Consider the following 26435-nt stretch of genomic DNA (forward strand, 5'->3'; position numbering starts at 1 on the left):
GCCAGCCTGGCTCTGGCAAAGGGAAGTCCTGCCTCACCAGCTTTTGGGTGTTCTTTGAGCAAGTTAACAAGCCCTATGGACAAGGGTGATCCGGCAGACATCAAATACTTCCCAAAGGCTTTTGACAAGTCCCTCGCCAAAAATTCTGGTCCCACCCCCAGAAGATCATGAGTAGGCCTGTAGCCTGAGGGCCCTAACCTTCCACTTACCTTGGAGGACATTGCAGCCCTGCGGCTGAATGAATCCCTTTCTTAGCAGGGTTCCAACAGGTATGTTCCACCCAGCCATCCTCCCGTAGCCAGTATGGCAGGACTTCTTCCCTTTGAGCTCATGGATGGTGAAAGCATTGGAATCTTCCCGCCTCACAACTGCGACGGCAAAGTATGTGTCCTTCGTGTCCCCCTCTGGAGGAACAGAGAGACACCCTGAGGCCTTCCCTACTCCCTTGGCACACAATTCCCATAGGAGTGCTAGCTACACTGGCTTCACAGTCATACACTTTGGGGAAGATACATCACAGAAAAGTTATTTCTACTCCTGCTTGCTCCTTTGGAAGTTAAGGACTTGAGCAAGCCCCGCTTCTGTTGATGGGGGACTAAAACTGGGGCATACGAGTGATGTCATAAGGGGTGGGGGCCTGACTAGCCGTGAGCTTGAGCAGAGGAACCGAGAAACAGACTTACGTGGCTGGTTCCTTTGCAACTCTCTCCTGTGTTTCCCCACTTCCTTGGGGACCTTTCGCTTCCTGGCAGCCGCTCAATGAATTAGACACACAAGCCAGTGTTCTCCGGCTTCCTTACCTGCATAACGTTCCCCAGCAGCAGGCACCAAGCCATATTTTTTCCCAGCCATGTAAATATGTTCTCCTGCCAAAGCTACAGCATCAATGTCTCTTTTCTGCAATAAAATAAAAACAAGGGTGTGGCTGGAAAACAGCCCCTTGAAGACCTAGCTGAGTCACTGGAGGATGGGGGGTAGGAGAGGCTTAGCTGCCCTGGAATGGTACACTTCAAACCAAAGGGGACTGTTGTCTTCTGCCAACAGATCACAGAAGCAGCATAAAGGGTCTCAAAAGCAAACCATTGTACAAGGACCGGCCCAAACCCCAAAGGTAACGAAGGGCTGAGGAGCCAGTCAGCAGGAGCTCCTTAGAGTTTCAGAGCTTGAGAGTCCAGATGCACAATGCCATGGTGCCACTTCTGGCTTGTACCTGGAAGTGATATCACAATGCTCTAGGATTTTGTCCGGGGTGGTATTTTTTTCCCATCCTCAGAGTGCTGTGACATCATTCACGGGACCGCCTCCAACCATACATGCCCCAGAGAGTGCTGAGATCAGCTGATAAACATCGACTGGTGGTCCCAGGCCCCAGGGAGGCTCAACTGGCCTCGATCAGAGCCAGGGCCTTTTCAGTCCTGGCTTCAACCTGGTGGAACTCTCTATCGGTGGATACGTGAGCCCGCTAGGATCTTCTCTCGTTTTCGTGGACCTGCAAGACTGATGTTCCGCCAGGCATATGGTTGAGGCCAGTCCAGCAGTCATCCAGAGAGCCTCCCAGCCAGCCTCTTGTCAGGGGGGCCATTTGATCATCTGCCCCCCCTTATGTGAGTTGCAATTCAAATTGAATTGGCCTGTTCCCCCCTCCTTTCTCCCACCCCGTGTATTACTGGCAGGGGTGGGTTATAGAGTCACTGTCTGGAGGTAGTAGTTTATGGAAATGCTATGGTTTTATTGTAAATTATATGTTTTATTGCTGTATCCTGCCCTGATCCCGCTTGCGGGGAGGGTGGGATAGAAGCCCAACAAACAAACAAACAAACAAACAAACAAACAAACAAACAAACAAACAAACAAACAAACAAACAAACAAACAAACAAACAAACAAACAAACAAACAAACAAACAAACAAACAAACAAACGCATTCAAGGTTCAAACCAGGAGTGACATCGTGACGCTGCATATCGTCACACGACGTTTCTCCCTGCCCCTGGCTCCCACGGGAACAAAGAGGCCCAGCGGGGCTTGGCGTCCAGGGGCAAGAGTTTGCCTGGTCAATGGCAGCCTGGCCCTAACAGGTGCCTGCCCAGCCTCTGCTAGAAGACCTCCGCCCCAGCCCCAAGCAGTGGGCTTCATTGTCCTCACATTGTCTGCGAGGGTTAGGGTCTCGTGCTATTCCACCAAACTTTATCTTCCTGCTCATCTGGTCTTGCCCCTGAAGCAGCAGGGAACAAGTGTCTGCCCTCTTCCACGTGAGGCCCTTGGGGGCTTTTTACTCCCAAGATTTCTATGCAGGGACAGGCTTGTGTGGTTTCCACACTGCCGGTGTGGTGGCTGGCAGCAACGGGGCTTCCAGGGAGCAGGTTTCCGTACGGTTCCCCTGTCTCATTCCCTGGCACTTGCCACCCCCTCCTCCCCTGAGCTGCTGTTTTTTTTCCATCAAAAAGCAAAACAACAACTGAATGTCATAATATCCTCCATGGCAAATTTAATTACCTGGGGGCAGGAGGCCACCGGCATGCCGTATGGGCAGTGGCCGGGGAAATCTGGATATTCACACCTGCACTGCAGCCACCCAGGCTTTGCTACAGTTGTGCCCAATACTTCGTAGCAAAGGAGGTTTGAGAAAGATTGGAGCAAAGTTGGGGGCGGGGGGGGGGAACCCAGGAGGCTCATGAAAGCAAGAAAGAAACCTGGTTACAGCAGCATTGAACCCGGGGCCGATAACTCCCGTGGAAATGCCACGAAGGCCTCGCTAGCAAGCGCCTGGGCACCTCCTCGGCTTGTGGAAGGAGAAACGGTTTACTTTCTCCTCCAACCAATTATTATTAATTAGTTATTACATTTCCAACTCGCCCTTCCCGCAAGCGGGCTCAGGGCGAGGTACAGCAGTTATAAAAATATAATACAAATATTAAAACAATTCATAAAACAACAGTTTGTCATAAAATCAACAAACAGATAATAACTGTCCCAAGATGGGATCAAGTCCAGATTCCTGCCCATCAACATACAGGGGGAGGGAAGCGGATTAGGGTGCATAATGCTACGAAGGGGGCCATGGCTCAGTGGCAGGGAACTGCCGGCATGTAGAAGGGCCCAGGCTCAGTTCCTCATTGAACGACAGCCAGTGACAGCCAGCCGGGTGGAGGGGGAAGCGTGTCAGGCCAGGCTCTGGGAGAACCAGGCTCGTATCTCCGCTTTGCCATGGAGGCTCGCGTGGGTGACCTTGGGTCAGCCGTGCACTCTCAGACTAACCTGCCTCATAGGGTAGTTGTAAGGAAAAAATGGAGGAGAGGAAATACATACGAACCACCTTCGGTCCCCATTGGGGAGAATATATAAAGTAAATAAGTCTGTAACCCCCCCCCCCCAGCATCTCCAGTTAAAAGATGGGGCAGCCGGTGCTGAGAAGGAGCTCCGCCTGAGACCCTGGAGAGCTGCTGCCCAAGGTGTGCCTCAGCCACGGCAGCTGCATGTCCATCACGTCTCCTGCTCCCCCCCTGCCCCCCTCTGCCATGGTGCTCTGGGATAATTTGAGGTATTCCTGCCCCCCCCCATATATATACACACACACACGCACACAGCATGTGTATATGCATGCATGTGTCTGTGTGCATATTAAGGGGTAGGGAGGGAAATACTGAGACCCCTCCCCCTGTGGGGAAGCAGCCTTGGCGCTCATGGTACTTTGCAAAGCCCCTGGGCCCCCCGCCCCCAGTAAGCTGCCCTAAGAGCCACAGCTTGATCAAGGGTCTCAGAGCCGTGCTTGTGAGGGGTGCTGAGGAGGGCCCTCTGAAAGATCTACATGGGAACGAGAGGGGGCAGCTTACATTTGTAGTGTAGTCTCGGGCTGTGACCCAAAGGCACCTTCCCCAGCTCAGCAGGGAGCAACGATGGTTGGGGTTGCCGGCACTAACCCTGGTAGCCCTGCGGTCTACGGATTAGGCTAGGTGTGATCAGCACCAGCTGTGGCACGTGGCTCGCATAGTCCGCTGGCCTGATGCTCACCGATCACCCTCAGCCGGGAGTGATGCTGAAAATGCCCAAGGAAAATGACTCTGTCACCCTCTTCCCAGCCCTGTACTGCAGGCCTTGGTGGTCGGAACCAGCCGAAGACAGACTCTTTGGTGCCCTTGGCGGGCACAGCTGGGCTCTCACCTGGATCCGTTCCATGCACTGCTCCGCACTCTCTGCAGAAACACACTGGATTTCTGGCTTCAAGTTTTTGTTCTTAAAGGCAATAGCCATTTTACTGCATTTCCAGATCTCCTCAGTAGACAAGACACACCAGCGCAGGAATTCTGGCAATCCTACATTGATACATAAACAATGGGAGGATTGAGGGAGAATTCAAATGATTCATCTTGGCGTTAACATCCTCAGTACTTCCTGCTCTGGGTGGGCAGGACCTAGACCCTGGGATCTTTTAGGGGGAGACATCAGAGAACGAACCAGGGAACACGGGCACTCAAAGCAAATGTTCGCCGTGGGGTCACTGGCCTGTCCCCGGCACGCCTCAGTACACTGACCCGTTCTTACTCTGGCCTCTCTTTCGGAGTCCCACAGTAGAATCAGATCAGTCGGGGCATTTAAAAAATCCTAACCATATCTACACAGGCGGAGCCTGAGTCGGTTAACAGGACTCAAGAAAGAGGTTTCGGGGGTCACTGTGAGCATGTCACAGAAAATACAGAGGACGCAGAAGTGAAAAAGGCAAATTCAGGGTTTGGAAAGAGAAAAAACAAACAAGACGGCAAATACCATAACAATATCATATAAATCTGTGTAGACTCCATATTTAGTATACTAAATATTATTATGGTTATCCCATCTTTTTAAAAGCATAAGAAAGAGGATCTGCTGCAGGAACAGAAAATGCACATTTTAATTGATAAGAGAGGACTACTAAGGAGAGCCACAAAAGAAGTTCATAAAGCCAAGTGGAGCCAGAGAGAAAATGCCCATAGTTCCTGAGCAGGATCCCAGAGACCCGGGTTTGAATCCTAACTCTGCCACGAAAACTTGCTGGGCAACCTTGAGCCAGCTGCACACTCTCACCTTCACCCTCCCTCACAGGGTTAGTCTTAGAGGGTAAAATGGAGAACAGAAGAATACTGTAAACCATTTTGGGTCCCCACTGGGGAGGGGAAGCGAGGTATAAACGAAACAAATAAGGAGAAAAAGGATTACGGCTATTCGCCATGATCTCTCAGAGGAACTTCCATGCTCAAAAGCAGTCTACCTCTAACTACTAGCTCACTGGGCTGAATTTTCCAGGGACGTTGGGCAGGCTGATGCTGAAAATAGGCAGACCAGTTATTCTATGGCGTTACAGCTTGGAGTCTTGAATGGTTCTATCCTCTTGTCCTAACCTAAAGTGGCAAGTCCTCCTACATTTACTAAGATATTTATACTGCATCTTTCCTCTTGGCTCAAGCTGGCTTTGGGAAGTGAGACCACAGCAAAAGAAAAGTTTCTAGTGACAGTGGATAGTCCTCCCTTCAGTGGGCCTCCAGTGTCATGGGATGGCCCTGCGAGATCCTTCCTAGCTGAAGGGATGGGGCAAGTGTCTGTGTGAAAAGGAACAGCACTTAAGGGGGCAGAGAGGGAAGCTGGCGGATGCTGCTGTCAGTAGGTCGGAGCACAGTGCGGGGTCAGGACCCCTCTTTCTGTGATCTGATGTGGGGCAGCAGCTGCCCCTGCATGAAAGTCTCAGTGCCCCCCAACCTGTGCTCAGTCTTGATATTCATATATTAAATAAACACCACAAAATTGCTCTAAGTGCTCTCTCCTCCAAAGGATCTAGTCCAGTTATGTGAAACTTCTCACTGTTCAGGGAAGCAGGAGGACAGTAACAATTTTCTGATGAGAAAGACAGTGGATGACTTGGGGTCTCACAGGGAGGAGGACGGGCACCTACTGCCTTCCCCCTCCCTCCCACCCCTGTATTTTCACTTCCTCAAGTCTCACTTCCCAGCAGCGGCCCTCCAGTTCCCAGACTTATTTTTTGGCCTCTTTGGCCCCTCTTTTCTTCTCTGCCTGCCTGAAGTAACATTCCCACCTCCCACAAATCCTGAGGACACACAGGGTGCTGTTGTGCTCCCCCCCCCTTCCAGTCCCCAAGCCCGGGCCTTCTCCTCCCTTGGCCTGGGGCACAGTGGCAACTTCTTTGCCAAGGCCGCCCCCCATCCTTGTTATGGAGCCAAACCTGCTCGTACTTGTGGGGTCACAATCCAAGCCTCGCACAGCATGCAGATACTCATTCCCCAACCAGGCCTGGTAGGTCTGCTCTTTAATGGGAACCAGTTGTGTGGTGGAGTCTTTGAAGAGAAGATTCTTCCCACCATAGGCTGTGGAGTCAAACATCTGGAAACTTGAGGCTTCACCGTTAAACTTTTGCTGTAACATTGACAGACAAGCAAATATCTGTTAAAATCTGTATTCCTACAGCCATGTGAACTCAGCAACATCTGGGGGCACGGGGCACTTACAGGTGGCTATTTCAGAGGGAAGAGGCCCACAAGTCCAGGCTCTGCCCAGGTCCCCTCAGCTCTGCCATTGACACGCAGAGGCTGAGTATACCTTTCTTTGGCTCAACCCCATACCTCACTTCCTGACCTTGACTAATGTCGACAGAAGTACAGTGTAGCAGTTAGAGCGCTAGACAAGGCTCTAGGAGACCCAGATTCGAATCCTTACTCTGCCATGGGAAAGTCGCTTTCTCACAGTCTAATTCTCCTCACAAACTTGTCATTGTGAGGATAAAATACAGAAGTGGAGAACAATATTGTAAAGCACTTTGGGTCTGCATTAGGGAGAAAAACAATATAAATACATGAGAGATTTTAACCCATAACAGTTATTTTATACCTCAAAACTTCTGGTGTCTTAGAGGCTTTCATCTGAAAATTACTTGCTGACTTTCTGACTCTGAGGAGTGATTTATTTATTTATTTAGCTATTTATTTATTTCATTTTACTCCACTTTTCTCCTCAATGCAGACCCAAAGTCCCCCAGTTTGGTGTAGTGGTTAAGAGCAGCAGGACTTTAATCTAGAGAATCAGGTTTGATTCTCCACTTGAAGCCAGCTGGGTGACCTTGGATCAGTCACAGCTCTCTCAGAGGTCTCTCAGCCCCACCCGCCTCACAGGGGGATTGTTATGGGGATAACAACAACACACTTTGTAAACTGATCTGAGTGTGGATTAGGTTGTCCTGAAGGGTGGTACATAAATTGAATGTTGTTGTTACAACAAGCTCTCGCTTTCCATTTTCTATTCATGACAACCTTATAAGGTAGGTAAGGCCATGAGTGTGTGACTGGCCCAAGTTCACCCAGAAAACTTCCAAGACAAAGCAGGGATTTGTACCTGGATATTACAGACACTAGTCCAAGCTCTCACCACTATACCACGATGGCTTTCTCAGAGACCTACCAGGAAAAATGTGGGTGACAGACAGATATTCAATCAGTGAAGCTTTTTTCATTCCTATAACTATGGTCAATAAAAGCTGTACTGCTTGGGTGTGTCTGATTTGCAGCAACTAAGAGAAGAAAGAAGCTCTTCCAGAGAAAATGGGATCACTGCATTGCAAGAGACCAAGACAGCCTACAAGAGGGATCCCAAACTTGGTGATCCTACGGGCATTTTGCAAATTTGAGAAAGGTAGTAGGCAAAGTCAAGCATCTCCCAATAACGAAGGCACCCTGCTTCTGAATGTGTGGTCCCTGCAGACCCAAAATTGCGCCTCTGATGTTCTTATGAAGAACATTCTGCTCCTGTGAATTGGAGGAAAGCCCATTAGAGGTACCATGTTGGGGATCTCTGGCCTGCAAGGCGATTACTATGACGCAGGGGGAACTCTCCATTCTCTCCCCCGTTTCTGCAAATGCTGTAACCAGGACACTTCCTTCCTACATTCATGATCTGCTATTAACTGAGAACCAAAGGAATTACAGGATGTGATCACCTCTTTGCTGAATACAGCCTCTTTGAAATGTCATCCTGTTTCAGTTCTTGTGGAGCTGCATTGCCCAAGAAACCAGCCCAGAGATCTGGATCCCAGCCTGGAAGGAGGCAGCCAAGGCCAACACTCACCTGTCCCTGGTCGAGCATTTGAAAGACGAGGCTCCCTGCAGTCTCTTGCCTGGCCACCACAGCATGAGCGGGAACACGTGCCAAGTGACACCTCCGCCACTCGGTGACTTCTGCCTTGGTTCCGTCCCGGCAGAGGAGCTGGAATTCCTCTGGCCGAAGCTTCTGAGCCCACAAGGGGACAGCTTGGCCTAGAACCAGGAGGAGCACAGCTCAGGCTCATGAGCAATAAAAGCCAACCCAAAATAACCTGTTCAATTCCACATAGGGTTGCCAACTTCAGGTTGGGAAATTCCTGGAGAGTTGGGGATGGATCTTGGGATGGGTGGGTTTGGGGCAAGGGAGGGACCTCCGCAGGGAAAAACGCCATTAGAGTCCACCCTCACAGCAGTAGTTTCCTCCACGGAAACTGACCCCTGCGGTCTGCAGATCAGTTGTAATTCCAGGAGAAATCCAGGCCATACCTGGAGGCTGGCAACCCTTTTGCCACAGTGCATTTCCATTTCCTTCTAACACTGCAAGCAAAGAGACATTTAAATGCTTAAAAATGGTCAGTTCGTATTTCCCCAGACAGAATTTTCAGTTTAGAGTAATGACAATGCAGCCGTGTTGGTTTGCAGTAGAAGAAGAAAACTCTGGTCCAGTAGCACCAGCTTCATTTCCACTGTATGAGCTTTAAGAAAGAAGGGAGGTTTTGGCTCTCGAAAACTCATACCCTAGGAGCCTAGCTGTCCTTTAAGATGCTACTGTACCTGAACCGTGATTCCTACAAGACATACAAGTAAGAGTATACCAACATAAAAGGGTTTGTTTTAGATTATTAATATGACATTATTTTTTAGCTATGGGAAAAATGCATGCGGGAAGGCACCTGGTTCTTTACCAGTCTTCACCTTTTCCACCTGGGATCTATTTGCCACAAACTGCATGTGTGAAGACTGTGAGTGGAGGAACTGATCCCACCTGCAGTGCAAAGGCCAGGCCTGGTGCAGGCCAGTGTCCATCGGTGCTGTTTAACGGAGAGGGTTCGTGCAGGCCGCTGCTCCAGGTGCCCAGCATTACAGCTATACCCACCTGCCAAGCGGAAAGCATTTTCTGCCCCTCCGTGCCAGGTTCCTGAGAGCCCATGCCACTGGATCAGGTTGATTCTTCTGTGGCTCCAGTTTTGCATTTCACATTGTTGCAGTAAAAGAAGCCACCTGTGGCAGACTGACTTACCACTGAGGGCATCAGTGACTGTGCTGTGTTTCACAAAGGCAACCTCTGCGACGTCGTCTGCCAGACACCTGCAGGAAACCGAGCCTGTTCCAGTCAACCCTTTCTATCAGCGAGGCAGCAGCAGCAGCTGTACGTAGCTGTGGTTGCAATGCAAACTGTAAATGGGCCGTGGCAATGCAGGAGTCCCTTTCCTCCTTCCCTGAGACTTTAGGGTGCGGTATCTGCATCAGGCTCAGTGTGATGTGCTGCCTCCCACCTCACCCCGCCCCCATGCCTTATGTATCAGCAGGATGCTTAAAAGAATCCAATTTGTTTTCAAAGGCACCAGGTAACTTTTGTGATCAAAATCAAGCATTCCAGTTAAAGCACTCCTAGCTAGACACAGCCAGGCTGCAGTGCTGTGATCCCGTCCAGATTAGATGACTATAATGCATTTTTGTAGGGCTGCCTTGCTTTTAACTATTGCAAATGCAGCAGCAAGACTCCTGGCGGGTGCTTGTTTCAGGATAAATGTTTTGCCAGTTTTGAAAGAGACATGCTGGTTGCCAATTCAGTTCTGGGCCCAGTTCAAAACACTGGCCATTGACGTTTTAATATCTTTAATGGCTGGGAAGTGGCCTATGGAAAAGGTTAGCATCTCCAATCTGAACCGGCTCAGCAGATCGGGTAACGACAGCAGGCCTAGCTTTGTGTCCTCCTGCCCTCAGAGGCCAGCGACAGGGCCTTCGTGAGCATTGGTACCTGAGCTCTGGAACACGTTCTCTAGCATCTAGCTGAATGTCTCTAGCATGAGGACTCCAAGGAAAACGTCTCTTCTTTCCCAGGTTAAAGGGTTGGAGTTTTGCTTGCCCATTTTCCCCTGCTCCTTGTCTGCTTGGAGCAAATCAATCAATCAATCCTATTTGTGCCCTGCCTCTCAGTAAAAAACCTTGAAGCAGCTTACAGAATCACTGATCAGACTCCCAAAGATGAAACCGTTAGTCTAAACATCATAATTTGATTAAATTGGTTACAGGAATCATGATCGATTGCTAGAGATTTCACTCTTTGGGGCTCCTGAATTATTTTTAGCACTTCTAAAGAGGCTGTTAACTTGTCTTGCAGCTTGTTCACGTGCCTGTGGCAGTTGCAGCCTGCCACGAGGGGCAGGTTGAGTTTCTGAAAGAAATGCATCTGTTTATATGGTGCCATCGCTGTGCATGATGTGTTACTGACAGCATAAAGAAATGCAGGTTCTGCTCCAGCTGGGAGACGGCAGCTCTGGCTGATTCACAACTAGATATTGCCCAGGGATCATGGAGGTTTTCTGCCTTCCTCTGGGCACGGAGCAAGGGTCACTGGGGGTGAGTAGTGGGAGACAGCTGTGAATTTCCTGCATTGTGCAGGAAGGTGGACTAGATGGCCCTTGGGGGTCCCTTCCAGCTCTATGCTTCTGTGTTTCATGCATGCCTTGGCAACTCCGAGCTTCTACAACTGAGTCGTATCCTCTGTGGGGTTACTCTTGACCACTGCCCAGAAACTTCAGTGGGTCCAAAAGGCTGCTACTTGGCTGCAGTGAGCAAGAGGGAACATATTGCAATTTCACTCCGAGCAACCACTGTGCTCCCAACCACAAACTACTCCAGACTGTTATCCCTCACCCCCCAAGGTTAGTAGGATGAAACACATCTCTCCTGAAATCTAACATCTTTGGATTCTTCCTATCAATGTTTCTGGTTTGTCGTCAACCCTCCCCCCTGCTGCTGCCACCGCTGCCGCCATGACGTATGATTGCTTTATGACTCCTGACCCAGGTCTGCCTCTCACTGATATTCTGGTAGCAGCAATCACAAACAATTCTTGCCTGGAGGACTAGACATTTTGTAGGACTGGTCTGAGGGTCCCTCTATGTGTGCAGGTTTTTAGAGAGTTCGGTCTGGGTTCCCTAGACCCAACTTGGGTTCCTGCAATCACACAGCGGATGTGGGGAATAAAGGAGAGCCCAAACAGCCTTAGAGTGACTCCATGGGGGTGGGAAGGCCTCCTCCTCCCCTCTCAAGCCGTTTCCCTGTGACAAAATAGCATGTGGGGGGGGTCCCCCCCTGTTTTACTGTTCCACAGGCACAAAATATTCCATGTGGAGCAGCAAAAGCAGAGACACACACACCCCTCACAATTTTGTAAAATGGCTTGAGCGAGGAGGGAAGAGCCCTTCCTCCCTACACAGAGATGTGCTGAGGCTGTTTGGGCTCTCCTTTACTTTCTGACAGCCATTCCCCGCAGCTGCTGTGCTGCTGCACCGAACATGATTTGGGTCCAGGAAACCCTCTTTCATAACTTGCACGTCTAGAGACACCCTGAGTATTTTGGTCCAATTTAAATGAATTTGAGAGTTTAAAGGCAGTAAAAAGTCAAGTCAAAAGGCTTACATTTGGAAAGGTATTTGAGGAGGAAGGGGCAGCAGGAAAGAATGGGTAGAGCCAGGGAAGTGAGAGAGCTGGAGAAGCACAGCTGATGGGAAATGAGGTGGGAAAGAAGAGGAATGAATGGCCGTGGAAGACAGAAAGGAAGAGAAGTGCTGAACAGGGAACAAAATGCTGGGATACGAGGAGGGCAGTTGCATATTCTTGAGAATGGAAGGGAAGTATTGCTATTTACCTCTATGCCATTTCCACAGATAAAACCTCTGTTTAAAAAAAAAGAAATTAGTAAGTGACTATGTGGAATCAGCTGGGTGGGGACGTGGTGAGTTCCCCTGCATTGGCCGTCTTCAAGGAGCAGCTGGACAAATCCTTGACGGGGATGCTTTAGGCTGTTCCTGCACTGAGCAGGGGGTTGGACTAGATGCTCTGCAAGGCCCCTTCCAACTCTAGGAGTCGGTGGTTCTATGAGACTCAGGCAGAATGAGGGAGGGAGAATTTTTGTTAAGGAGCCAACTAGATAGAGAATAACAAGAGAACAAAAGAGAGGGTGGGATCCTGTGGACCTGCAGGAGGAGAGACTGGGGAGGGGGTGGCAGTTGCCCTCAGCCCAACCAGAGGAGAGTGAGGAAGGCAGAAGCCACAAGGCACAAGTGTAAACTACGGGGGGGGGGGGCAGGAGGCTGAGGGGCTCAACCCCCCCCTCCGGATTTGAATGGGGGGCAATTAGTGACAAACTCACATGAGGGACTCAGTTACAATGGGAGACGAAGCACAGGACTGTCCACTCTTCCTGCAGAGGAGTTAGCCGTGTTAGTCTGTAGCAGCAAAATCAAAAAGAGTCCAGTAGCCCCTTTAAGACTAACCAACTTTATTGTAGCATAAGCTTTCGAGAATCACAGTTCTCTTCGTCAGATGCATGGAGGGCAAGAAGAAACTGGTCAGATATATAGGTGGAGAGGGGAGGGAGGAGTAGATGCAAACAGTAGCTTCTGATATGGAGATCAGTTTGCTTCTGTTAAGATACAACACTCTTCCTGTTGTATCATATTCTTTGGGGATTCTTTGGGGATTTGTTCCTGGTTTTTTGCTCGTATGTTTTTGTGTGTTTATTAATTTATAATTTAAAAAAGGAATTGTGGTTTATATAAACAATTTATAAATAAATGTTATAGAAGAATTAAGAGACTCTGATGGAAGATATATGGTTTTGAAAAATCAGGTTCCTAGAAGGCAAGATTTACACACTAGCAAGAATATATGCGCCAAGCAATGCAAAAGAAAATGTTTATGAAAATGTTTTCCAATCCATTTTAGATTTTCAAGAAGATACTGATCTTCAGAGACATTAATAGGGTAATGGATCTTTAAAAAAGGTGAAAAAAAACAAAGGCAAACTTCCCAAAAATGTGTTTAATTATATGGAAATGTTACAATGGGAAGATGCTTGGAGGATCAAAAATCTGAATACCGGAGACTATACTTTCTTTTTTGACAGACACCAAACACATTCAAAAATTGATATGAGCTGGACATAAGAAACCTAAGTTATTTATATTGTTTAATATGTTTACTCTTTCTTTTCTTTTTTTGATGTAATTATAATTGTGCTATCGTTTTTATTTTTTTTTTCTGTTCTGCTTATATTTATAAAAATAAATTTTATATAAAAAAGAATTTATACACTGCCTTAAAATACCTATGGCTATGGCCCACACTAAGTAGCTTAGTCTTTAACCCTGGCTGGCTCTACCCACTTTCAATGTAGCAACAGTCAGCTTGCAAGACCTCAGTTGGACATAATTGCAACATAATTGCTTGGCTCCAATTTACATTTGGGGAATGTTAGAAGATTTCACTTCTAACACTGTCTCTTTCCTCAGGTTTCAGAGGGGAAAAACCAGAGAGTTAGAAAGATAGACAGGTCAGGGCATCTGTTTACTCCTTTACTGCCCTGAACTATCCTTTGATGTATAGATCACTAATCTTAGGACTTCCTCCCCAGGAATAGATCAGTAGATAGGAATCTCTCTCTCCACTTTCCTATCAACGTATGGAGTTTCTACAATAAAGAACTCTTGCTTCTTTTCTAAAACTAAGGCAAGTGTAAGTTTGTTATTTTCTCTTTCTCTTTCACAATCACACCAGCCAGCACACTCCAACCACCCATCATCATGTTTTCTCTGCAATCAATGCTACTCTGTTAAGGAACAGTTTCTGTTCCTTTTAATAGGGAAAAAGTAAGTCTATGTTACTTTTCAGTTACATTATCATTAAATTGTATTTTGGAAATGTAACACTGGGAAAGCGTAGGCCCTATGTTTCCTTGTTGAAATAGCTTTGTTTGTATGCTTGCTGCTGTTTTTTTTGCTGAGTATGGGAGAACAGTTAGTTTTTTCATGGTAGTGTGTGGGGGGGGGGGCGTTCTTCAGCCACTCCTAAGCTCCTCTTTCAATTTCCATACCATTTTTAAATGGAGAGGTGGTATCTATTGCAGAAAAGGACAATTCCTAAAATGGCAGCCTGAGTGCTATCTCTCTGAAACAATGAGAAAGCCCATCTGCATGAACAAGATTTGAGGGAGGGGGTGCAGATCAGAGGCCTTTTAAGTTTCCTTTTGCCCTGTGTGCAGCCCAGAGAGAACATTGGCAAGGAATGTGCACTTAATTATGTGATTTTGTTAATAATGTGTTTTGAATGTCTGTGTTTTTAAGGTGGGGTGTTTAAGCAGTATACTAAGAAAGCAATTATATAAAATCCTAGGTAGTATAACTGTGAGTTTTCTTTGGGGTCATGACTAGCACTGTTCTGAATTGCCTCAAAATGTGCTTGTACTCACTTATACGATATGAGTTTGAAATGAGAAGAAGGAAATTGCTACTATTCTGAACTCTGTACATTGCTCAGAAATTGAGTGCACAGCAACTGTTTTATGTTCTGCCCTGGTTCAGACTTCAACCATGCATTTACCAAATGAAGGCATCAGTACTAAGTCACCCTTATGAATAAAGCAGAATCAAGACTCCTGTAAATGAACATCCATGAAAACTTTAAAAATGTTCCCCTACAAGCATTTCTGTGTGGCCTTTCTTAGTGTCAAATTTGTGACCATTAGTTTGTCCTATACACATGGTATCTAAATGTATAGATCTTAAAGTGACTATCCTAAAAGTTCCATAGTAGTTAATAACAACAACAACAACAACAGATTTATATACCGCCCTTCAGGATGACTTAACACCCACTCAGAGCTGTTTACAAAGTATGCCATTATTATCCTCACAACAATGAGCCATGTTAGTCTGTAGTTGCAAAATAGCAAAGAGTCCAGTAGCACCTTTAAGGCTAACCAACTTTATTGCAGCATAAGCTTTTGAGAACCACAGCTCTCTTCATCAGATGCAAGGAGGGTATGAAGTTACTGGCCAGAGATATATAGGTGGTGAGAGGAGGCGGGAGAGGGTGCAGGGAGTGAGGGCCATGTAAATGCAAATCAGTTGCAAAAGTCATGACTTTTATATAGCCTCACCACCTATATATCTCTGGCCAGTTTCTTCATACATTCCATGCATCTGACAAAGAGAGTTGTGATTCTCAAAAGCTTATGCTATAATAAAGTTGGTTAGTCTTAAAAGTGCTACTGGACTCTTTACTATCCTAAAAGTGAATTTCAAAAACAGGACACAGTAGGAGATCACTGAGATACCACTGAGATCACTGAGATTCTTAGGTTTGGTCCAGCCCAGGGTGTTGCTAGGCGGGTCCCCATGGGTACCTGGGTCTCCCTAAATTTGTGGGGAGCCCCTCCCTAAATCCCTCATGGCCTCACCTCCATAGATAGTGGCAATGGAAGCCCCTCCCTGTGACATCATTGGCTCCTCCCTGTGATGTCAATGGGCCCCCGGTTCTTTTAAGGACCTGGCATAGCAATGTCTCTGGCCCAGCCCCAGCCCCCCCCCCCCAGGAAATGGGAAAATCTACAGCGCCTGCTCAGCACACACAAAGCCCCAGTGCCAGCAGCACTGACCCTTCTGGCAGGGCCTCCTGCTGGCCTCCTGCACGCGGCCCTGAGCCTTCAGGAGGAAAGCCACGCAGACCTGCTGGCTGCTCCCCCAAAAGGGAGGAGGGCAGGGGGAAAGGAGCATCTCCTCCTGCCCTTTCAGACCAAGGGCGAAGGAGGGAAGGTCCTGGCTGCAGCCGGAGTGCCTGGGCTGGCATGGCATGCCACCCAGGGGGTGCCTGCTCCTGGGCTCGCCATGCCAGTGCCAAGCCTTGGTGTTGGGCCACTGATTCCAGCGACAGTTTTAAGGTGCCACTCAAAGACTGGCCTGGCCAATGGAGGGGAAGTAAGCGGTTGGGCCCCACAAGGATCGGCACTGGGGCTGGTGCTATTTCATTTGTTCACAAGTGATCTGGAACTGGGGTTGAGCACTGCAGGGGTCAAGTTTGTGGATGATACCAAAACATTCAGGACAGCACAAACCAAGGTGGCTTGTGAAGAGCCATAGGAGGATCGCGCTGAACTGGGTGAGTTGTCAACTATCGTTGGTGTGCAGAAGAAGAAGAGCAAGATGTGAGTCCAGTCCCTAAAGACTAACAAGAGTTCCAGGGTGTAACCTTTCAAAAGCCAAAGCTCCCTTTGCCAACAAAAAGTAGGAATGGAGATCCCAGAGCCTTCCTATCCCACAGTCGGGCGGCGGCGGCGGGGGGAGGGGGGGAGGTGTGGCAACAGAGGGGAGTCAGGGTGCAAAGGTACAATGCCAGAGGTGATCGATCACCTTGCCTTCTGCACGGCTGTAATCGCCCTTGTGTACAGTCCCATTTGGTACTGTGCACAATTTGGATCGTTGCATCTCCAAAAGGATAGTGCAGAGCTGGCGTGTTCAATCTCAGCTAACGCCTGTGTTGACCTGCAGCTGCTGTCCCGTAAGCACACGGTGCAGCGCGCCACAGTCCCTATGTTCCAGGCCACCTATCTGAAAAGATCTCAGAGCTCATTTCAGTTCATCAGCAGAGACAAGGAGAGCCCACGCCAGAAGCAATCAGCCCCAATCCAAAAGGAGACCATCTGGGAGCCAACTTCAAGCCCCGGAAGTGAGTTCGGCAAAGAGGGATCCGGAGAGAAGTCCCGCACCCAAAGAAAGGAGCTCAGCGGCAAAGGCCTGGATGAGAGTCCAGTAGAACTTGCTCTGGTGGCAGCACCTGCCTGCGGCTTCTTCAGCTGAGGCCTTCCCAGTGATACGGCAGTTGCTTGGAGCAGGCGCAAGCAGACTTCCAAAGGGGTCCCCATGCTCCCCTTTCCCAGCTCACAACGAACAGCCCTCCTGCCCCACCACCCACCCACCCACCCACCCACCCAGGTTACAGGGAACAGAGACGCTACACGCACTCCTCCCTTTAAAAGGTGGGGGGCTTTGTTCATTCCTATAACAGCATATGCAAATTAAGTAGATGCTTTGCTCCTCCCAACCACCTACACGAGTCCCAATCTCTACATAAGAGGGAGAGGGTCAGGCTTAGGGGCTGAGGAAACAGGAGGGCATCGCTAGGCGAGGGTGCAGATCCCACAGCAGGCCCAGAGAACAGCAGAACGGGTAGAAAGCCCGAATGGCATGTGGAAGGAAGCGGAGGGCGGGGAAGAGTCCACCTGGGCCAGCCTGCCGCTCCTGGCTTCCGTGGGGCCAGTGGTCAGTGCCAAGCACAGCTGCAGGGGCCCTCCTTTCTCACCTTCCTTCCCCTGAGTTCAGAAGCACTGGTCATGGACAGGTGATGCCCTTCAGCAAGACACAGACTACCCAAGAAAGCCTCGAGCAACAGGCTTAGATACCACGGTGAGTGCAGTGTAAACTGAGGCAGAAAAGGAGCTGGTGCCCCCCCCACTCCACTCCACTTCCCCACGCCATACCTGAAGGCTCCAGTGTAGTCATAATACAGCTCCTTGGGGCTCGGCTCACATTTCCATTGTCCATTCCCTCTGCAGAGGTCACAGAGGGAGGGAGGGTATCTGTCCCCGCGGGCTCCAGGAACACAGCTGGCATTGAAATACTCACTAACAGCTGGAAGGGGAAAATGGACTGGAGTGACACACAACATCCCTGGGAAAAACTGACAGCTTAAGAAGCCACTTTGTGGATTCATCTTAAAGAAGTGATCGCCTTCTGCTGTTCAGGAGATCCCGACCAGCATGAATGCCCAGCTCCTAGTCTGCTCTCAGGAACCAGCCAAGGAGCCCCATTCCACAGGGGCCCCAACTGCCACGCTCTGTCTCACATCTTCAAAAGCCTGTTGCCAAGGCAGGGCTGTGTTCGAAGAGCGTATCAGGGAGTGAGAGGCCTCCAGACCGGCTGCTCCAGACCAGCACAAATGCACAAGCAGGCAGGCCTGATGGGATTCTCGCTCAATGCCTAAGGTGGTGGCTCGTGCCAAGATCTTGCCAGTTCCTGACATTGCAGGTCCTCTCTGTCTCACCCACATGCAACTCCTTCCAGAGAACCTGCCCTAACTATCAGGGTCACCTGCTCCTGTTAGCTGGCCCCAACCCCAGCAGTCTAGCCGCAGCCTTCTGCACAGGGAGGGCCCCCAGTAGAGCGTATGGCAGTGCCCCAGTCTGTGCTGAAGATGGTCCTCTGCAAGGGGGGCTTTGGCTGTCGTTTGGAGGAGGGCAAGGAGCTGTTCCAGTTGGCAGCAGAAGGCAGGACCCGAAGCAATGGGCTTAAATGACATGCTGAAAGGTACCGGCTGGATATCAGGAAGAACTTTTTCACGGTCAGAGTAGTTCAAAGGTGGCATCAGCTGCCTAGGGAGTTGGTGAGCTCCCCTTCATGGGCAGTTTTCAAGAAGAGGCTGGACGAATACTTGTCAGAGATGCTTTAGGTTCATCCTGCATTGGGCAGGGGGTTGGACTAGAAGGTCTGTATGGCCCCTTCCAACTCTATGATTCTGTGAATTGGCTGCTGTGAATTGGTCTTTTGCAACCTTTAGCAGTGCACACAAAGGACCCCAAATGAAACAAGTGGAGCTTTTATAGATAGGCAGAATATCCTCCCCCTTAACTGTTTAGTATCAGCCAAATCGTAATGAAAACTGTGGACATTTGCCCATCCACTCAGAGCAGCGAGGTGGAGGTTTGAGGGTGCAGAACAAAGCCTGTCTCTGCAGGGCAGGGTGTGGCCCAGCCAACGCTCACCTTGTGGAACTTGACATCCCATCACTGCCATCCGGCCACTGTCCATGAGGAAGCCAATGGGGACGTTCCATCCCACTGTTCTGTTGATGCCGGTGTGACACGTCCTGGCTCCCCTCAAGCTGTTGATGGTCAAGCTGGAATGTGCTCTCACCACAGCCACCGCATAGTAGGAGGTGCCAAGATCTGTACAGAGAAAGGTTGGAGGGAAACCTTTTGAGTGCATGATTTAGGCCTTAACATTTGTACTCCTGCCGACACCATGGGTCTGCAACCTACAGCTCTACAGCCAAACCTGGGTCGGTACAGAACCAATGATGGCTCTTTAACAAAGAAAAGTTAAAGCACATTGGAGCAGTAGGCGGGATGCTAGAATAACCAGTGTGTGAAGGGAATGCCAAGCAAAGACTTGAATGGGACTAAAGAGGTTTCTGAAGAAGCTTTACCGACAGGGAGATGATAGCGGGGAAGAGTTGCCAGGCATTTCTCAGTGAGAACCATTTGCAGGTTTATACCAGGGCACTGAAACCATCACCCAGGGTGAGCCTTTGTATCTTTCTCAGTCCTGATGAGACCACACGTGTGCCATTTCCTGATAAAAGTCTTGCAGAAGCTAGATTATAGCTTATACTTTTAAACTATAGATTATACTTTATAGATTACTAAGGAACATGACAACTATCAATAACATTGTATATTATCAGTTATGCAAACAGGCTTGCTCATACTGGCTCTGTGTTGCTTTGAATTTTGACATAGTTCGGCTCTTTAATGATAAAAGATTGTTAACTCCTGGGTTAAAATGTTGAACTATGATCTGAGGGACCCAGGTTCAAATCTCCACATTACTGTGGAAGTTCGCTGGGAAACTTGAGCCAGACACTGTCTCTTGGCCTAACTCGCCTCGCAGGGTTGTTGTGAGAGTAAAATCAAGGAGTGGAGAATGACGCATGATGCTCCGAGTGCCTCAGAGGACGAGTGAAATAAAAAATTCATAGCTAGTTAACATGCAAAGAAACTGACCTGTTTCTAAGACAACCCTACGCTCTCATGTATCAGACAAGTCGATGTTTTCAGTGGGGCTCCATTTGTTGTGATGATTCCACGTTTGCTCTTTGGGGCATCTCCCCCCTCCCTGCCTCCACCCTTGGCAGGGCCAGCATTCCCAATAAAAGGAGCCAACGACAACTGCACAACCAGGGATCTCCAGAGTCATGAGCTGTGTGTGTGTGTGTGTTCATAGCAGTCATGTACAGTGAAATAAATTTATTTATTTACATATTTTAATAAGTCCACCTTTCTCACTGAGACTCAAGGAAGATTACACAGAGTGACTTAGTACAGTCTGTTTCAAGGACACTTCAATAAACAGCATAATAGGGTCTATAAATGCAAATTTGCAAAGATTTAATACTGGCAGAAATTCAATACAGAGTTGAAGAAATGCTGAAACAGAGCCCAGTCAATTCTAAGCCTGGCACATTAACCAACACTGAACTACTCAGTAGGACTGTACCCACAGCAACAGACAGTACATAGTAATATGCAGTCGTAAAGTCTATGGTCCCTATCTCCTTCCTGAGGCAGCTTCCTTACAGTACAGCCCTCTTATCTGAGTAAAAAGCCATCAGAATAATGCAGGCTTGCTTTGTTTGTGGAAAGTCAGGAGAATGGGGGCTTTCTTGACCTCCTCAGGCAAACCATTCCATGCGGCCGGGCCCACCACAGAGAGTGCCTGCGTACGTGCAGAAGGCCCTGCTTGGATGAGCAAAGCTGCAGCGGCAGGACATAAGGAAAGGGGCAGCGTTACTACAGCCCTGCAAACTTGCACATTCAGGCAGGCATGGGGAATTCGCTTGCTTGCTTGTTTGTGCTGGGGGGGTGGGAACGTGGATCTTTACCTCATGAGGCGGCTGGGAGGAGAGTGGCTCAGCAGGAAAAGGGCAGCAGAAACAGGTTTTAAAGGTTTAAAAGGGAAGCTTGAGTTTATTGGGGGATTGGCCACAATAGTAGGAAGGGGGTGGAGGAACTTCTCCTACTAGTAAATATTAACCAAAGCAACTAGCATGTCCTAACAACACCCCAAAAATATCAACCAAAACATTCCCGTTCCAGTTGGAGCCACAGTTACCTCTCAGCCTGAAGTGTAGATGTGGGGGGAAATGGGGAACCGGTCAGAAGAGGAGCGAGTGTCTAGGGCGTCTAACTAGCAGAGAGAAGCAGAATGCCAGCTCTGTGTGTGTGTGGTGTAGTGTGAACTGGAAAACAAGGAGAGAGAGGGGTTGAAGATAGGGAGCGAAGAGGCACCTTTCCTTCCTAGTCTGCGTAGAAATAAAGAGGAGGAAGGAAGGAAGGAAGGAAGGAAGGAAGGAAGGAAGGAAGGAAGGAAGGAAGGAAGGAAGGAAGGAAGGAAGGAAGGAAGGATCCAGTGTGCAGGGAGGGAGACTGTTGCAGTCTTGGGGACAGCCAGAGGGACCAAGTGATTTCAGCCAAGGCAAGTCAGCCCTGAGGCTGAGGTAGCAGGTAGGATATCCAGAAACCAACTACAAATGTTTGGGGCCTGAGCGTCGCCTTTACTGCACCTCTAGTTGCATGGAGAGGAGGGCATTTTCTGTACTGTGACAGGATTGGGCCCAGGCTAGAAACTTTGGACCAGATTGGGAGGTTTGAACTTCAAGGTAAAGAGGACTCCAAATATGGACACGGTTTGTTTACTTGTTGGGTGACCAGATCAGGCCTGTTGGACAAAGACTGGGTAGCAGCTTGATTGACTTGACAAATGTCCTAGCCTTATGATTAATTCGTTCAGGGAACTCTGCATTGTAAAGCAGAGTTCTTGATGGTCCTGGAAAATTATTGCCCAGCAAACTCTGATCTTTAAAGATGGCCTGAACTGCGAAGATGACCTTTAGCAAGCCGAAGAATAGGATTATTGCCATGGCTACCGTCCTTTCAGCAGGTCAGCTTTTCTGTTCCTGCAGCCTTACCTTGACGTGTCTCAGTTTGGTATCAAGCATGCCCCCCCCCTCTCTCCTGCCATCCCAGACATCATATGGTCCGAGAAGTCAAGGAGGCGACCAGAAAACAGGGCTCCTGCCCAGGGTTGCTTTCAGGGTTGCAGCTGGGCACACACACACACCTGTTGGGGTCAGGAGCCGCTGCCTTCGGTCGGATTGGGATCTCTTAATTCCACGGCCTCTGAGAGTCTTAGCTAGCCAAAAGTGCTAATTTCTGAGGACAATTTGGGATAACCTGGTTTGCAGGGAAATAATAAGCGGGGCCGGGAGCTTACTGGGGCAAGGGAGAGGTGGCCTTTACTCGTGTTAGAGACGGCAGAGACAGAAAAGAGGGAGGGAGGGAGAGCAAGAGAAAGGAGTAAGAGCAGGTGATTTCCTCACCCAAGCTGGTTAGGCTCCACAGAAATCATATTAAAACTATTTGTACAGCTAAAACTATCAAAATTATCGTTCAGCTCTTATTAGCTTATAAAAAATAATCAGGTGCACCTGCACAGCCCGTCATAAATGGACAAGTAATTCTGATCCAAAAGCACATACTAGAAAATGACACAGAGAAAATCTTTTAGCAAAAAGTCTGGTTGGGAAGTAAGTAAAACTGAAGGCATGCCACCAAGTCATTCCTGTGGCAGTAGTTTTGGGAATAACAGGAACACTTGAATGGGAGATCCCAAGCGAGCACTTGACAGCCAGACTACACTGATGGCCAGTGATTGCATCCCAGGTGCCAGATAACACAGGGAGAGTGCCTCTTTCTTCCGAACTGGTGGGGCTTGATTTCATTAGTCCTGCTTTGCCTGTTGCCTTCCCGCAGAGAGGCTTTTTCTTCAAAAGCTGTCAGCAAGGGCTGGCAGCAGCGGTCCTGCAGATATGCTAGACCAAAGCGCTGAATGTGACAACCCGCGCGGCCTCTACAGCTCTCTTGCAGCCGCGTGGCCCTGGCAGGAATGGCCAGTCAGCCCCAGCAGCCTCCGCAACGCTCCTGCCAGGCCTCCTGCAACTATGCAGCTCCCGCAAGAGCAGCCAGCCAGCTTGGGCGCCCGGAAATGAGGCTGGTGCGACGGCCTCACCTCAGTTAGTGGTATCACCATACAGGTTAGGAGTGTGTGTGTGTGTGCTGCATGTGTACGTGATAAATTATTTTTTCTAAGGTAAGTGCCACCCCTGCCCTCTCAAACAGGGTCCAGTATTATTCTGAACCCCATTTGGGAACCCTAGTGGCCAGATCAGCTGTGTTGAGGTAGGGGCCATCTTCCGTGCTAGAATGAGTATGTAGAAACATTTTTTGCAGCTGCCTTAACTTGCTTTTCTAGCACTAACTCTGGATCCAGTATAACCCCTTGGCTCTTTACTGAGTGTACGAGGGAGAGACAAACACCATTGCGAGTGCGCAGTACAACATCCTCCAAAGTCTTTGCCTTCACTTCTGTCTTGTCTCAGCTCAATTTCAATTTGTTTGCTTTCAGCCATTTGATGTCATAGAATAGAAGCATAGAATCATAGGTTTGGAAGGTACCCCAAGGTCATCTAGTTCAACAATGCAGGAAATTCACAATTCCTCCCCGCCCTCCGACCACCCCAGTGACCCCCCTGCTCCATGCCCAGAAGATGGCAAAACACCTCCAGGATCCCTAGTCGAACTGGCCCGGGGGAAATCGCTTCCTGACCCCGAAGTGGCGATCGGCCATACCCTGGGCATGTAAGAAGGGGCCATGAGAACTAAGCCCTGATGCAGCCCTTCCTGCCCTCCCCCTCATGATGATCTGCCCAGGTTCACAGAATCAGCACTGCTGTCAGGTGGCCATCTAGCCTCTGCTTGAAAACCTCCAAAGAAGGAGAGCCCAGCTCTCTATTAGAATAACAGAAAGGCTCTATTAGAAAGGCTATGCAAGACAGAAAATGTCCCAGGCCACAAAGACATTCACTCTGCAAATCTCTCAAGAGTCCCTAGGACAAAGGTTTGTTAACAATTTTATTTATTTACTCTCTCTCACACCCTAAGGGCCCATTGCAGCTCACACAATATGTAGCTGGTCACTAGAAGCACTGACCAAGGAGACCCACACCTCCCCGTGCCCCGCCCCATGACTGGCATTCCGAGGGTTACTTTAGCTTTTCCCCACAGGGGAGATTCTCCCACTTCCTGATTGGCGGGCTCATTTCTGTACCTCTCCCCATTCTGTGATACCTTTTTGAGATGCAGCATCCAGATCTGGATGTGCTATTCCCAACAGGACCGCTCCAGAAGTCTATACAAGGTTACTACACTATTGACCATGCTATTATTCAGTCTTTTTCCTGGTAATTTGTAGCATGGACTTCCCCACTGCTGCCAGACACCCACTCCACATTTTCATCAAGTTGTCTACCATTCCTGATCAGTCACAACCAGTTCAGGTCCTATCTGGAAAGTCAAGATTTTTTGCCTCACTGTGCATTACTTGACATTTACATACAAGCTCATTTGCTGTGATGTTGCCTTTTCACCCAGTCTGGAGAGGACTTTGTGGAGCTCTGCATAATCCACTGAGGTTTTCACCCTTCTCAATAGCACATGAGTTCTTAACCAGGGATCATTTCCATCCCGGTGGGTGACTGAAAGAGGTTCGTGGGGTCCAGATCTCCAGCGGGAGAGTGTTCCACCAGGCTGGGGCCGGGGCAGAAAAAGCCCGGGCCCCGGTCAAGGCCAGACGGATGTCCTTTGGGCTGGGGACCACCAGGAGTTGCTTGTCTGCAGAGCGCAATGCCCTGCAGGGGACGTAATGGGAGAGGCGGTCTCGCAGGTATGCAGGTCCCATTCCATGAAGGGCTTTAAACACCAAGGTTAACACCTTGAACGGGATCTGGAACTCCACTGGGAGCCCGTGCAGATGGCACAGCACAGGAAGGACGTGAGCTGCTGCATGGTCAGTATATGGTTAACAGAAGCATCACAACACATCGGCAAGGGACTGGACTGGACTCAAATTTTGGAATTAAAACATTTGAAAAGGTTTTGTGCTCTTCAATAGGCAACTCATCTTGATCTGGAAATTTGCCAATTTTCATATTCTTTATCACTGACTTAATTTCATTCATACATAAATATTCAGCAAGAAGCTTCTGTTGAGTAATAACCAAACATGGAAATCACGGTGAGAAAAATGCTTTTTCTGAGGGCTTTTAGCTGCCACTGTACAATTCAGAAATAAAACTTAACACAACAGTGAGTTTATTCCAGTATATATTATATTCCTCTCATCCTTGATCAAAGGAATATAATTCTTTTGCTGCCTTATGTGACATGAGTCTCTCTCACTGCTTTCCCAATGACGGGCACAAGCAAATAAGGAATAGTCTGCTGCTACCAGCAGCATGTTAAGCTGTGTGAAAGTGTCTCGATAAAGCTCAGGGAGCATAAAAATCACCAGCAGGGATTGCTTCCTGCCAGGGGTGTGTGACAGCACTGGCCCTCCCAAGTGCTGTCAGTACCCATATCCTTTAGGCTAACGCTGGGGGTCTTCTTGGAAAAGGGGGAAAGGCGCTGGGCTGAGCCTTTTACCTTGGCCGTATGCTTCGCCAACCACTGGCTTCAGATTGTACTCCTTCCCAGCCTGGTAAATGGCGCCACCATCCAGGGTTACTGCATCTGCCAAGCTTGCCTGTGTGCAAAAGAAGCGGGTATTAAGGACAAAGCGCCAAGCCCTGGCATCTCACAAACAGTCTCCCTCCGAACATATGAATGAGAAAGAATTGATTCTAAAGTAAAGTTGGTGTCTTTTTTCCTGGCCCTGTCATTCAGCACATCCAGGCCAAGGTATTTCTGGGCACCCCATGAAGCCAAAGCTCACGGACTCTGCCATGATCAACCACCATGGCAAAGCAGCTTCCCGCCTGCTGGGGTGAACCTGTGGTCCTGAGGTGCCTCAGGGAGACCAGGCTGCTTGAAGAGGACGGGGCCGGGCTTCCCTAGCTCTGCCTGCCAGACTTTTGGTTTGTATGAGGCAGGCACGTAGGCCTGGTGCAGGTGGAGAGTTGGCCTTGACTGTCCCTGGGGGTGCCACCTCCCTTTCCAGGCACCCTGCTCGTGCATCTGATCTGGGCTCTTGGGAGAGGGTGGGGGTCTTGCCGGGGGGCCGCCTGCCCTGCTGCCCCACAGCCTTCCTGCCTCAGCTGGCTGAGTTGGCCTTGGTGTTGCATTCCCGGAGGCTGCTTGTTTGGGCCTCCCCCCCTCCCCAATGCCCTCTGCACTAAAGCCTCGTAAGGATGTAAGAAAAGCCCTGCTGCACACCATACTATTTCACACAGTGGCCAACCAGCAGCCCTGCGGGGCTAACAAACAGGCAGAGAGGCCGAGGCCTTCCCCCGACCTGGCCTCCTAGCCCTGGGAGTCAGAGTTAACTGCTCGGAACATGGAAGTTCCCTTTTGGCTAGCGGCCGTTGAGGGATGCCTCCTCTGTGAAGTGGCCCGATCCTTTCTTAAAGCCATCGACACTTCAGCTTGTCCAGTCTGAGGGTGGGGGCGGGATTCTTGGACGTT

At 49.1% G+C, this 26435-nt stretch overlaps 1 protein-coding gene across 1 annotated transcript in view; it reads right to left on the reverse strand.

The window, feature by feature from the left end:
* MELTF (melanotransferrin) overlaps positions 1 to 26435 on the reverse strand; it is a 64484-nt gene that overhangs the window by 11897 nt on the left and 26152 nt on the right. The window contains exons 3-11 of the mRNA XM_054984175.1: positions 25458 to 25557; positions 18903 to 19085; positions 17622 to 17772; positions 9318 to 9385; positions 8103 to 8290; positions 6221 to 6401; positions 4161 to 4312; positions 801 to 897; positions 210 to 404 (exon numbers count right to left, since the gene is read on the reverse strand). Of these exons, the coding sequence (XP_054840150.1) occupies positions 210 to 404; positions 801 to 897; positions 4161 to 4312; positions 6221 to 6401; positions 8103 to 8290; positions 9318 to 9385; positions 17622 to 17772; positions 18903 to 19085; positions 25458 to 25557 (1315 nt within the window). The remainder of the gene's footprint in view (positions 1 to 209; positions 405 to 800; positions 898 to 4160; positions 4313 to 6220; positions 6402 to 8102; positions 8291 to 9317; positions 9386 to 17621; positions 17773 to 18902; positions 19086 to 25457; positions 25558 to 26435) is intronic.

This window comes from Eublepharis macularius, chromosome 6 (assembly GCF_028583425.1).
Source record: "Eublepharis macularius isolate TG4126 chromosome 6, MPM_Emac_v1.0, whole genome shotgun sequence".
NCBI classification, from domain to species: domain Eukaryota; kingdom Metazoa; phylum Chordata; class Lepidosauria; order Squamata; family Eublepharidae; genus Eublepharis; species Eublepharis macularius.